This window comes from Paramormyrops kingsleyae, chromosome 18, assembly GCF_048594095.1.
Source record: "Paramormyrops kingsleyae isolate MSU_618 chromosome 18, PKINGS_0.4, whole genome shotgun sequence".
Taxonomy (NCBI): Eukaryota; Metazoa; Chordata; class Actinopteri; order Osteoglossiformes; family Mormyridae; genus Paramormyrops; species Paramormyrops kingsleyae.
This window is the reverse complement of record NC_132814.1, coordinates 8,153,373-8,166,090: the sequence shown is the minus strand read 5'-3', so window position 1 is coordinate 8,166,090 and position 12,718 is coordinate 8,153,373. Positions and strand designations below refer to the sequence as shown.

General features: G+C 42.4%; 1 protein-coding gene across 2 annotated transcripts; it reads left to right on the top strand.

Moving 5' to 3' along the window:
- The first annotated feature begins 2,075 nt into the window (after window positions 1–2,075).
- fkbp6 (FKBP prolyl isomerase 6) lies at window positions 2,076–5,336 on the top strand. 2 transcript variants are annotated; one of them, XM_023819483.2, is made up of 8 exons: window positions 2,076–2,285; window positions 2,587–2,704; window positions 3,017–3,106; window positions 3,196–3,398; window positions 3,716–3,835; window positions 4,417–4,614; window positions 4,800–4,909; window positions 5,011–5,336. In XM_023819483.2, exons 1-8 carry the CDS (start codon window positions 2,145–2,147, stop codon window positions 5,090–5,092), a joined length of 1,062 nt encoding a protein of 353 aa, XP_023675251.1. In that variant the 5' UTR covers window positions 2,076–2,144; the 3' UTR covers window positions 5,093–5,336. The 2 variants fall into 2 exon arrangements, with proteins under 2 accessions (XP_023675251.1, XP_072558191.1); XM_072702090.1 differs by having other exon boundaries at window positions 4,782–4,909.
- The last annotated feature ends 7,382 nt before the right edge of the window (window positions 5,337–12,718 follow it).

Below are 12,718 nucleotides of genomic sequence, written 5' to 3'. Positions count from 1 at the left end.
ACCAGTGAAGAGAATGAAATATGTGAGGCCAAGACTGAGGAACAGAATGAAGAATGTCGCCTAGCTAGACTTTTGTTCATGGGGAAAAAATAATCAAATTACTATTTATTATGATGGCATCAGATGTCAGGCACAGTGAAAACTGTAGGTGAATCTCAACACCAAGAATGCAAAGACCATACTTGTGATCTTTGCAAGATTGGACTTGCTAACTCGCCTTCCAAGAACGAACTTGGGGTGCAATGAATCATGGGATTGGTCTCATTCTGCGAGGATGCAGCAAAAGCAACCTGATATTTGAGGCGGAGCAAGACCAGCATCCAGGGATTTTTACCATCCTCGTGAACTTGTGTTCTTAGTATTGCAACTGGTCTTTGGCAGTGGAAGATGACGTAAAGCGGGTACAGGAGAACACAAGTACGGTCAAGAACGCATGTTGAGAAACACCCTTTGAGAAAATTGATATTCATCATTAAAATCCCCCCTAAAAACTTAACCTGGCCCGATTTGCAGGGGGATTAAAGTCAGTCACAGGCATCATAGCACCTGGGACAAGATGATTTACACTTAATTGTGAAAATAAAGTACAGGTTGATTATGGATCACAATGATGATGATGATATTACACGCACAGGTACATAGGAATTCTCTAGTTTTCACATGCCACATTCCTCTCCTAAGAGGCACACTTAATAGATGCCACAGCCTGGGGTTTGAGTATAGGGTCAGCCATAGATCCAGTGTCCCTGCCCCAGTGTTTCACAATCCAGTCTTCAGGGATCCTCATTCGCTTCACATTTTTGCTCCCTGCCAGCAAAAACATGGACTGTCTGAGAGTCCCCTTGGACTGTATTGGGAAACACTTCCCTATCCAATTAAGGGCCTTGCTCAAGGGGCCAAATGTGATATGTGTCCTGTTCTTGCTATTTTATTAACATGATATGTTAAATAGGCCACGAAAGGCTTTAAAATTGACCGCCATAATTTTGGGAGCTCTTCATTTATTTTTTTTAGATACAATACAAAAAAAAATATCAAAAAAATATATTTAAACGTTTGTCTTTTTACAGTAACTGGTACACGTAAGTCCGTACGTTCATATTCTTTGTTCTGTGACTTTTTTCTCAATAATTATGAAAATGACAAATATAACATTATATATACCACCTGAAATTCAAAGAAAGTGTTCCCATTCTACATAGAGTTTTTTAGAACAGCTCTATTTCTGAATTTGAATGTCTACTTTAGATATTCCCTTTCACCCAAGTAACATGTCAAAGTTTGCAGGAAAATCTTCAGATCGATAGATAGACAGAGAGCGAAAAAGACATCTTCAGAGCAATTTATTGAACCTATTCTCAACCACATATTTCATTTTTTGGGTCATGTTTTCCCGTACAATAACTTTAAAAGTAATTTTGACGGTATAACCCTATGGAAAACGAATGTATTGATAATAACGTTGTTTATTAGTTAGGCCTATGTATTATCGTGATATTCGCGAGAGCTATTATTAAACAGTAAACAGACGTCAGGAGCGTTCGTATCGCTGGTAAGCAAGGCCGTACGTGTGGTTCCGACATTGCTAGGGAGTCCGGGACCAAACCAGCCGCGACCCCCGCCGAACGTGTCCGCGCCGTCTGTGGCCAAAGCTACTCCCTTGCTGATAAAACCGATATTGTAATATTATGAGCTCTTTTTCTTCAGATACTAGTACAGAAATTCATTATTATTATTATTATTATTACAATAAACAGCTTAATCATAATAATAATATTTGTTGCTTTTGGTTTTTCTTTCACTTCCGTTTCTGCAATTCAGCTTTTTGGTAATGTGGACTCACATATGTAGCCTATAAGTATTTAAACTGTGGTTAGACTGCAAGTTAGACTGTATAATATAAATGAAACGTAATAAACGTTACATATGAAACATCAATTTCTCTAAATAATAATATTATTCTTATTAATAATAATATTATTATTAATAATAATAACTATTACGATACCGACATCCCCTTTACAGCTGCCGTGTTTTGCCCTTCTGGATATAAATTTCTATGCCTTTCACACTGACGTTCCCCCCTAAACTTTCACGTGTCACGCGACGGAGGCGCGCGAGGTAGTTATGTCAAGGCGGCCTGGATGAAAGATCGCTCTTCTCCTGACGTATATGTGCATTTTGGAAGAGCAATAATTGCACTAAACAGGATGTCGGCAAACGGGCTGTCTTCCAGAATCCAGCAGTTTTTAAACCCGGTGGAGCTCCAGAGAGTAGGCGTGCAGGTAGCAGAGCACCGCGGCGAACGGTGGCCTGTACTACGAAGCGGGGTTACTGGCTTATCGGGGTAACTTGTCGGATTTAAGGTACCACAGTTTAAATGAACTTCATATTCGCTCACTTACATTTTGCCCAGACTACCTTAAATCCAACAAGTTACCCCGATAAGCCAGAAACCCCGCTTCGTAGTACAGGCCACGGGCGCTCTTTCACCCCTTCATCTAAGCGAGGCAATGTGCGACCTCGAAGCCTTTGTAAGGTTGTGTGGGTGGAAATAAAAATTGTGGTGTTCCGTTCATGTTTCAGAGCCCGTTTCAACGACTAGCTCTGCAAATGCAAGATGTATCTGGGGATCGAGGAGTTTTGAAGGAGGTTATCCAAAATGGGGAGGGCCAATTGATACCAATGGACGCCTCGGTGCTAAGTAACTCACGTCCCTAATGTCTTACACACTTATTCATATCTCAGAAGTGCCGTGTGCACGCTAACTTTTATTACCAGTTGTAATTTGCACTCAAAAATGTGAGATGTTGATATTCAAAGGTTTGTTCATTTTATATGTGTTATAGATTATTTTTGTGCTCCTAGCGTCTGCATGATGGTATGGCCTGTTTGTTTTGTCAGAATGAGGGCTTTCGTGGAAGTACGACATTTCCAGCTTATGAATGAACGCACTGCACTGCCATCACGATTTGTTTTGTAGATGTTTTCACTGCATTAATCTCTGTGTATGTAGTTCATTTCTCTGGGTACCTGGAGTATTCTGATCGGCCATTTGAATCTAACAACCGCTCAAAACATCCACCGATGATGAAGCTAGGAAGAGGTTTGTCTTCTTCTGGAGGATATTCTGTTATTTCTTCTCCTGAGTCTCGTCCAGAGGCCCTGTAACTATGTTTTCCTGATACTCCACAGACGTCACCTTGCCTGGTCTGGAGCTGGGGCTCCTGACGATGAAGAAGGGTGAATTTTCCCGCTTTCTTTTCCTGGCCAAATACGCCTACGGGGAGATGGGCTGCCCTCCGCTGATCCCCCCTTCTGCCACCGTGCTGTACGAGGTGCAGGTCCTTGACTTTCTGGACTCTGCTGAAGCCGATGAATTTTTTGCGCTTACCCCGGTGAGACAGATGCTCACTAAACTCTTATTGCCCATTAAAAACACATTCATTAGTGTTCTTAAGGAAGAGGTTTCACACTTTCAAAGTCCATTTCATAATATTTATGAGGAGAGCTTAATAGCTTAATTGTACTTAAGCAACCAAGTAATACAGATTCATACCTATGAGGACCACATCTCCCAAGCCTTTGGGCTTTATGTGGAATGCAGAGCAGTAGATTCACACACAAATTGGGGGGTCTGTTTGTTTGTTTCAGTGGTGATGCCGTGGGCTGCTCACGTTTCATTTTGGGCTGTTAAATCTCCCCCCATCTCCAGGAGCAGCAGAACACCGCTGCTCTGTCCACCATGCTCAAAGTCGCCAACACAGAGCTTGGCTTCGGAAATCGATGCTTCAACCAAAAGCGCTACGGGGACGCCAAGGAGCGCTACAAGAAGGTAGCGGAAGATAGTCTGAAGTTTTTGGGTGCTTTGTTTATTAAATTTTACAATAGTTTCAGCACTGTTAGTGCATTGGTGATACTCTTTTACCCCAGGTTGCTATCTCAGAGCCATTAGATGTGAAATTCTGTTCTATTCTATTCTTACACTATTCTAACTTCACCTAAGATCATGACCTATGTTTACATATTCTGGCACTCGTCACTTTGCACAGTACAATCCAGGTCTTAGACTTTGGCCTCCATTTGCTTGTTTGTATACAGTACGTTGTATTTATGTCCTTTCATACTGTGCGCTAATGTTGTGTGTATTGTCTGACCCTGTTTTTTTAGCTGCTGCTGTAACACTTGAATTTTTCTTCATGGGATTAATACAGTTTATCTAATCTAATCAAATCTAGTCTAATCTGATATAATCTAATCTTCTTCCTTTTCTAATCAAATCTATTCTGCCTGTAACATGACTTTGTATGAGTGCTGAATGCCTCTGTTCAGTAGATGGCGCTGCTTGTGTTATAAAGGCAGCCTCGATTCCTCTGCCGGCGCTCATGCTTCTCTCCTGTGCGTGGTGACGGGCAGGCATTGACTCTGCTGCTAAACCGTAAAGCTGCTGATCAGGGGGAGAGGAATAGCATTGCAGCCATGAAGCTGCCTACCTTTCTGAACCTGTCGCTGGCCCTGCTGCGTCTGGAAAGGCCCGTCAAAGCCCTGAGATACGGCCAAAAGGCTCTGGATGTGGAGCCGCACAACGCCAAGGGCCTCTTCCGCTGCGGTCAGGTCAGCTCCTTTCTGAGCTAACTGAGATCTTCACTTTCCAGAATTGTATACTTCTTAGGCTGCTATGGCCTCCTGATTAATAATTGTTGAAGCAACAGGAAAAACAAGAATGTCTTCGTTAATGAGGAGGATTACAGTCGCAGTGTCGACTTCCTTTCCTCTTTTAGCGTTGCTTTTTACCGCAGGCCTGTCTGGAAATGCGCGACTACGAAAAGGCGCAAGATTTTCTTCTGATGGCTCAGGCCCAGAAGCCCTTTAACAATGACATCAACAACTTGCTGAAGAAGCTTGCAGCGTAAGTTTTAGTTTGCGCTAAAAGAAATAGCGTACAGGTGGGTATGAGTAACACTGCTCCCTGTTATTACCGCGAATTAATGGCTGCTTTGCGTTTTATAGCTGCCTCAAGGACTCTGCAGACAAGGAGAAGGAGATGTGCACCAGAATGTTCGCTAATTTCAATGCAATATCAAAGAAGTGAAGGCTGGCCGTCTGGTGCTGAAAGCTTGACGTGCAAAGTCAGTCATTCGAAAAGTAGAAATTTACCAGCCAAAGAAACAAAATTTGCTCATGTTGGTGCTACTGCAAAGGGCTCCTCTTCATTTCGAATAACTGTTAATAAGTTTAATTTGTTCAAATGTGATCTGCAGTTTATATTTGTTTTTCACTTTCCAAGTTTGTTCAATTTGACTTGTATTACTGCAAATAAATTTTCATTGCTGTCACCAGAGGGCAGTGTGGTACAGACCCTAGCTGTCTTTGGTGATGAGAGCTTCACTTAATCATGGGGGGTAATCTAACACATAAACTGAGGAATCCAGCGTATTTTCCATAAATAAAGTTATAGAGTAAACCCAGGTGTATATTCGGAATTGGTAAGGCAAAGTTAAGGAGTCAACCTAAAGGAATATTGCCTAAGTTAAGTCAACCCTAAGAAACCTTTATTCTGCCTGTTCTTAAGTTTCAAACATACTTAATATATGCATACATTGCATGAAACATTCAGTATTTGTTCTCAGCTCTGACCTACAGGTTTTTTTTTATAGAGTATCATCAGTGTGTGAGATGATACGTGATACATCTTGTATTTTGATCATATCTCAACCATAAATATGCATGGATCCCACCTCCAACTGTCAGATCACATGGTACAGTATCATTATTACAGAAGAACATCTGTTATGTCATCAGTTTGACAAACACAGATAAAATGTCCCCAGTTGTGTGTGCATTAAGTTTCGGGATTCAGTTGCTTGGATTAGGATCTGAGCTGACTATTTCTGCTTCCTGTCGCTCCCCGGTGAGCTGCCAACGCGTGCGGCTATTTAATATGTACGGCGGTAATGCCAGCGTGGGCCTGGCTAATGGGCTCTAAGGCGCGTGATGCCTGTGATAGCTTGCTATGAGCTTAGAGGGCGTTTAAGTGGAAACGTAAGAAGTGGCACGGTCCCGCTGCCTCTCTGCGTGTAAGGAGATAAGGAGACCTCTCTCTGCTCTCCTGATGACAGGAAGCTGTTTGAATGTGATTTCTTGCACCTTTTTTTCGTCCCCCCCGTATGAGGATCAGAGCATGGCTGCCGCCTTTTTGACGCACAGTGCCAGGTACAGCGAAATGAAGCCCCCCCGCAGCATGCCCCCACCCCCCTTGCCTTTAAGTGACGACACTTCGGCAGATCAAAGCACCCAGAAAGTCATCTTGGACTCCTCTTATTGACATGCACGGGGGGCAGTTTGAGGCCCCCAGTCACCCCTTCTGTCCCTTCTATGCCACCACAAGAGAGTATGTGTGTGTGTGTGTGTGTTCTGTATATATTACAGAGTGGGGACCAAATGTCCTCACAGTGTGAAAAAAAACTGTTATTTTGATGTAGTGCAGACCATTTTTTCATCTCCACAAGATGAAGCTCAATTTCATAAAAATCCATGACTGCAATCAAAAAATTAAAAATGCAGAAAGTCTTATATTTTGTTTGGTTACTTATGGTTAAGGTTAGGGCTGGGTTGAGCTTAAGGTCATCATTGCTGAGATTAGGATTTTTTCCTATAGAAATTCCCATAAATATATGAATACAGACGTATTTGTGTGTGTGTGTGAGAGAGAAAGAGTGCATGTCTCTGTGAGTCTGTGTGTGTTTATGTGTGAGTAAGTGAGTTGGGTATGTGTGTGGATTTGCATTTGGGAAAAGGTTTAAGACTTAATAATTTAACGGCGAGGACAGAGGCTGTTTTGTGTGGCCGCAGGGAGGCTGCCACGCTCCAGACCCACCCACTGGTCTATGCGCCTTCATGTCAGGATCTTGGTGGTGTTTAGATTGGCACCTAAGAATTGTTTTCTTCTTATTTAATTAATGTTTCTGTACATCTTGTAATTCCGTGTGAACACAAAAACATGTACAGTTTGCCATGTTGATTAATTATAATTTCTTCTGTAATTCTTTCCTTTATATTCCTGCTGTTGGGTACAGACGCTGATTGCCGTATGTTTCATTTCCAGTATAAAATTTAATCCCCATAAGGTAAAATACAGTTGTGGCATGGGGCTGTTTTTCGTATTGCCTTTTATTCCTCCTGAATAGCCCCCCCCCCCCCCCCAAAACTGTGCTGCGGAGTTTCCTGCACCCAGGAAGACGTATGTTGTGTGAGGATGGTGACTCCGGTGTTTCTGATTAGTCCTGCTCTTTCACCTCTGAGCAGCAGTCACTTTTACCCAAAGCAACATATAATGGAGTGTTATAAAAGGGGGGGGGGGGTCCGCTGGTCCTCGGTTCAAATGAGGGTTATGGTCATTGATCATGGGCCCAGCTGTGAAATCACTCTACCAAACACAGGATTGAAACCTTTGGACCTCAGACACAGAGCCACACCTCAGTCCGCGCCTGATGCCATCAGCACCACGGTACGTCCACGAAACGTCATTGTGACACAGTCCTTAAAATGTTCTCTCATTTACTTATTTCTATTAATTACCATCAGCACCATCCATAGTTCATTAATTAGTGTTCTGTAGCATTCTATCATTACCAGTATCAGTTACAATATTACAATAGGGACACTCCTTGTCCAATTACATTTCGACCTTTCTTAATGCCGGATCTGTTCACACGTCTTATTGGACGCTGACCATTCTTGGGTTTTTAATGCAGAAAACACTGGTGCATACAGAATAAGGGCACAATGAATATGTACAATGACAGCTGTGCCCATAGCTCCTGTTCTCTTCCTGTTTAAATGCGCCTGTAGCCTTGGTTGCACAGTACTCCCATTATGCACTGTGGTTTTGACCTGATTTTCTGGATAGGCACTTCATGCGCCAGGAAACTTACACTGACCTTCACACATAAAAAGGCTTTAATCATTTCGTAATTAGGTCCACCATCATTCAATTTTATGGTGGGTTCTACTGCAAATTTTTCATGTGCAGACAACTGAATTCACGTTTTCATTACTAATACGTCCTCAGTTTTGTCATTCCTGTGTTTATACGTAGCGTGATGCATTAGAACTTCCTAACGTAAATCAGAAGATCGTTTTCGTTTGTAGCTGGGTTGTGTCACATTAGCGTCTCACAACAAACATAATGTGTTTTGCCTTGTTTACAGTATTAATGGGATACAAAAGCTGCTTCCACAAGAAACTTTTCAGAGGGAATATTGCACTTCATTTTTGAGCGGATATATTGACGTCACGTACATCAAACAGCTAGAAAAAAACAAGTGCTACAGTTAATGGTTAGCGATTTTATTTTTTATCTATTAATTCTTTAGAAAGGAGCCAAGAAAATTTCATCAAACAGCAGTTAGACTGTTTTTGATCTTTTCATACTCCCCATCGGGCAGAGTCTGGGGGGGGGTTTTGATGGTCTTGTGTTACTAACGACTCCTTTTGTTCAGCAACACATATTAAAAGTGAGGAAAAGCCTGCGTTTCACTGCAGCGTAGGGCGGAGTTATTCGGCAGCTGACAGGAGTTTATGAGCTTGGATGAGGGGCGATGACACCGGATGGATATTTGTTCAGTAGAAAAGGCAGGGAAAGCCCCTTTGAAGTGCTCATAAATCAGCCACGATACTGGCAAATATCTCCTGTTTTGAAGTTTTCACGTTGTGTGCCCGCTGCCTCATTCTTTGGCTACGAATGTGCACTGGCAGACTCTTTTGTAACTACACTAAAATGTTATTGTAGGTAAAGATAATATATTACTATTTTTTTCTTTCATTACCCAAAAGTCAAAACATCCATCCGTCTTCTACCTGCTTATCTTGGTCGGGGTCACAGAGGTCCTGGAGTCTGTCCCAGGCAGCACATGGTACCAGGCTGGGGTCACCCTGGGCAGGATGCCAGTCCATCACAGGGCACACACACACATTCACATTTTACAGGCAATCTGGAGATACCAGTTAGCCTAACCGCATGTTTTTGGACCGCAGGAGGAAACCCGCAACTCAGGGAGAGCATGCAAACGCCAGACACACGCACACACACACACGCACGCAGGGGACGTGGTTTTCACACATCCAGCCCTGATGGTGGAAGGCACCAGAGCCTAACCACTGTGCCACCAGGAAACAAGGAATTTGCGATATAAAGACAGATTTTTCTGCTCTTTACGTTGCAGCATACACAGCTCTGGGAAAAATTAAGAGACCACAGCAACATTTTTTGTTTCACTCAGTTTGTGGGTGTGCGCCTGTGAATAATATATATATTTTTTGCAAACTGCAGCCTGGCTCTTCCCTGTTTCTCATTAATGAAGGGCTTCTTCCTTGCTTTATGGGTCTCCAGTCCTGCTTCTAGGAGCCTGATACGAAATGTCCTAGCAGTGCACTTCACACCTGCACTTAATGTTCCCCATTCTTTATGAAGGTCACTTGAGGTCATCCTCTGATTTATGAGACACTGCCGGATAGGTTGACAGTCATCTATGGCATTAGAGAGTCGCTTCTGCCCTGGACCTGGCTGGTTTCTGGTCGTTCCCAGTGTCTCCTGCTTCACCTTATTCTTGTGTGCTGCTGTCTTAGACACTTTGAGCTCGGAAGCAGCCTGCCTCAGTATAGCCTTCAGCCAGCAGAACCAGGATTTAAAAATATAGAGTGGTCTCTCAATTTTGTCATGAGCTGTACATTTGGTATAGATTGACTCAGTGATGAATTCACTAATTTTATTGCATGCTGTTGTTAAGGTGGGCTGATGGCAGTGATTAGCACTGTTGCCTCATACTTTTGGGACCAGAATTTGAGTCTCTGCCCCGCCTCCCTGTTTGTGGGGTTTGCATGTTCTCCCTCTGTCACTCAGTCCAGAAACATGCTTAGGCCACTTGGAGTTGCCACATTTGCCTGTCAGTGTGAATGGTGCCCCATACTGGGTTGTTCTCTGCTTTTCTCCAATAGCTTCTGGGATGGACTCTGCAACCCTACATAGGACAGTGGGTATAGAAAATGGATGGATAGATTATCTATGCTTTCTATCGTCTATGTGTTTGGGATTTTAGTATACTCCACGTAAGCCCCCAAGAAGTGAAGTTCGTGTACCGTACCCTGCCGAATTACTGACACTCATTAAAAAGAAGGTTATAAAAATCACGACCCACTATTGGATAAATAGTTGGAAAATTAATATATACAGTATTAAGACCCCTTTCAATTTTCAACCATTTGTCTTGTTGTAACTTTATGCTAAAATTATGTAAATTATTTTTTCTTCCTCATGAATCTACACTCAGTACCCCATAATGACAGCACGGAATTATAGAATTTTTTGCAAATTTATTAAAAAAAAAAAACCTGAAATATCAAATGGACGTAAGTATTCAGACCTTTGCTCAGTACTTAGAAGCACCTTTTTGAGGTAATACAGTCATGAGTCTTCTTGGGAATGATGCAACACGTTTTTCACACCTGGATTTTGGGATTTTCTGCCACTCTTCTGTGCAAATCCTCCGCAGCTCTGTCAGGTTTGATGGGGAACGTTGGTGTACAGCCATTTTCAGGTCTCTCCAGAGATGTTCAGTCAGGGCTCTGGCTGGGCCATTGAAGGACATTCACAGAGCTGTTCCTCAGCCACTCCTGTGCTGTTTTGGCTGTGTGTTTAGGGTCATTGTCGTGTTGGAAGATGAACCTTCGGCCCAGTCTGAGGTCCTGAGCACTCTGGACTAGGTTTTCATCCAGGAGTTTTTGCAGCCTTGTCCAGATCTGTGCCTTCCCACAATCCTGTCTCTGAGCTCTTCGGGCAGTTCCTTCGACCTCATGGCTTAGTTTGTGCTCTGATATGCACTGTGAGCTGTGAAGCCTTTCATAAATAGGTGTGTGTCTTTGTAAATCATGTCCAATCAATTTCATTTAACACAGCTGGACTCCAATCAAGGTGTAAAACCATCTCAATGATGATCAAGAGAAATGGACGGCACCTGAGTTAAATATGTCAGTGTTACAGCAAAGGGTCTGAATATTTACGTCCATTTAATATTTCAGTTTTTCTTTTTTAATAAATTTGCAAAAAATTCTATAATCTCATGTTTGTCCTGTCATTACGGGGTACTGAGTGTAGAGTCATGAGGAAGAAAAATTAATTTACATAATTTTAGCATGAAGCTACAACATGACAAATGATTGCAAGTTGAAAGGGGTCTAAATACTTTCTGAATGCACTGTATGTGTTTGTGTGTGTATGCACATATATGTAGTTATAATAGTCTATATGATTCTGTGTAAATATATTTCTATATTTATGTTAAAAATAGGCTTGACATAGCCGGGCACATTTTGGCATATGATCAGTTTATAGACCGCACAGAATGTCTGACGGGTTCTGACACGTTACATCTCACAGCTCACAGATATTTTTGGAAAACTAGCAGAGACCAGTGTGGAAGACATTGAAGCGGAGCCTTAGTGAAACTAAGCTGTACACGGTATTCTGTCATGGAAACGATCTCTCAGGAGTTCACTTACAGGCTTCCCCGAAGTCGTGAGTGGTGTTCATTATTATGGTATGGAATGCTAATGGTGGCGTCACACAAAGGATTTGTCACCAAAATATCCGTTTTATTTAAAAGTGTGTGAGGCCATTTAGATCTTCTGCCTAAATGATGGTCTCATCCTGGCTTTCAGATCTGAAGAGCATTCCTTACATAGATAACGGAGTTAAATAGGAGAAGGAGGCCATGATGCATGTAGCCTTTGTCTTAAATTTATCATTATGTTGCTATATTTGTTTTTATTTTTATATATTCGTGCCTTGCAAATTCTTGTTTTTATTGTGACTTAGTGAGCTGTATGATGCCCATGCATTACTGGTGGCTGCACATTGTCATATTATACATGGCATATTATAAAAGGTGTTGTATTAGTGGTGGCAGTGTGTGGCTGAATGGGTCATGGAACTGTGCCTAATATCAGAAGGTCATTGGTTCGAATCCTGGGGTCAGCACAGTGATTTCACTTGTTGGACACTGAGTGAGGTCCTCGACCGCCAGGGGCTCTCTGGCCTTGCTTTCTCAAAAATGTACAACAAAATAAAAATGAGTCATTAAAATAAGCACTTTGTTAGAAACACTATTCTAATACTGGGCAGGAGCTCCCAATTCTCCCAAAACAGCTTTGATTCTTCATGGAATGGATTCCACGGGATGTCAAAAACATTCCTTGGAGATTCTGATCAATGTTGAAATGATTGCTTTATGCAATTTCTCCAGATTTTCTAGCTGTGTGTCCATGTTGCAAATCTCTTGTTCTTCCATATCCCAAAAGTGTGTTGGATAGTGATGGCTAAATGAAGCTTCATGAACCATTTGCTGTATTTTTTGACCACACTAGATGGCGCTCTTGGTTTGCTTTGGGCCATATTTTGAGCCCTTTTTTTGCACAGAGAGCACCATCTGGTGGTGTCAGAAAATATACCAAGTGGTTCATGAAGCTTCATTTGGCCATCACTACTATGGGCAGTGGTGGCTTGATGGTTAGGGTAGCGCACTTGTAATTGAAAGATTGCAGGTTCGAATCCCCCACCAGCAAGTCACCACTGAGGTACCCTGAGCAAGGTACTGTCCCCAAGCACTGCTCCCCGGGCGCTGAATTAGCTGCCCCCTGCTATGTCACGAAAGTCACATATGGG

Coding starts and splice junctions, on each gene's coding strand:
- fkbp6 (XM_072702090.1), top strand. CDS start 2,145: ATGAAAGATCGCTCTTCTCCTGACGTATATGTGCATTTTGGAAGAGCA. Junction 2,705..3,016: donor AATGGACGCCTCGGTGCTAA/GTAACTCACGTC, acceptor CTGTGTATGTAG/TTCATTTCTCTGGGTACCTG. Junction 4,910..5,010: donor TTGCTGAAGAAGCTTGCAGC/GTAAGTTTTAGT, acceptor TGCGTTTTATAG/CTGCCTCAAGGACTCTGCAG.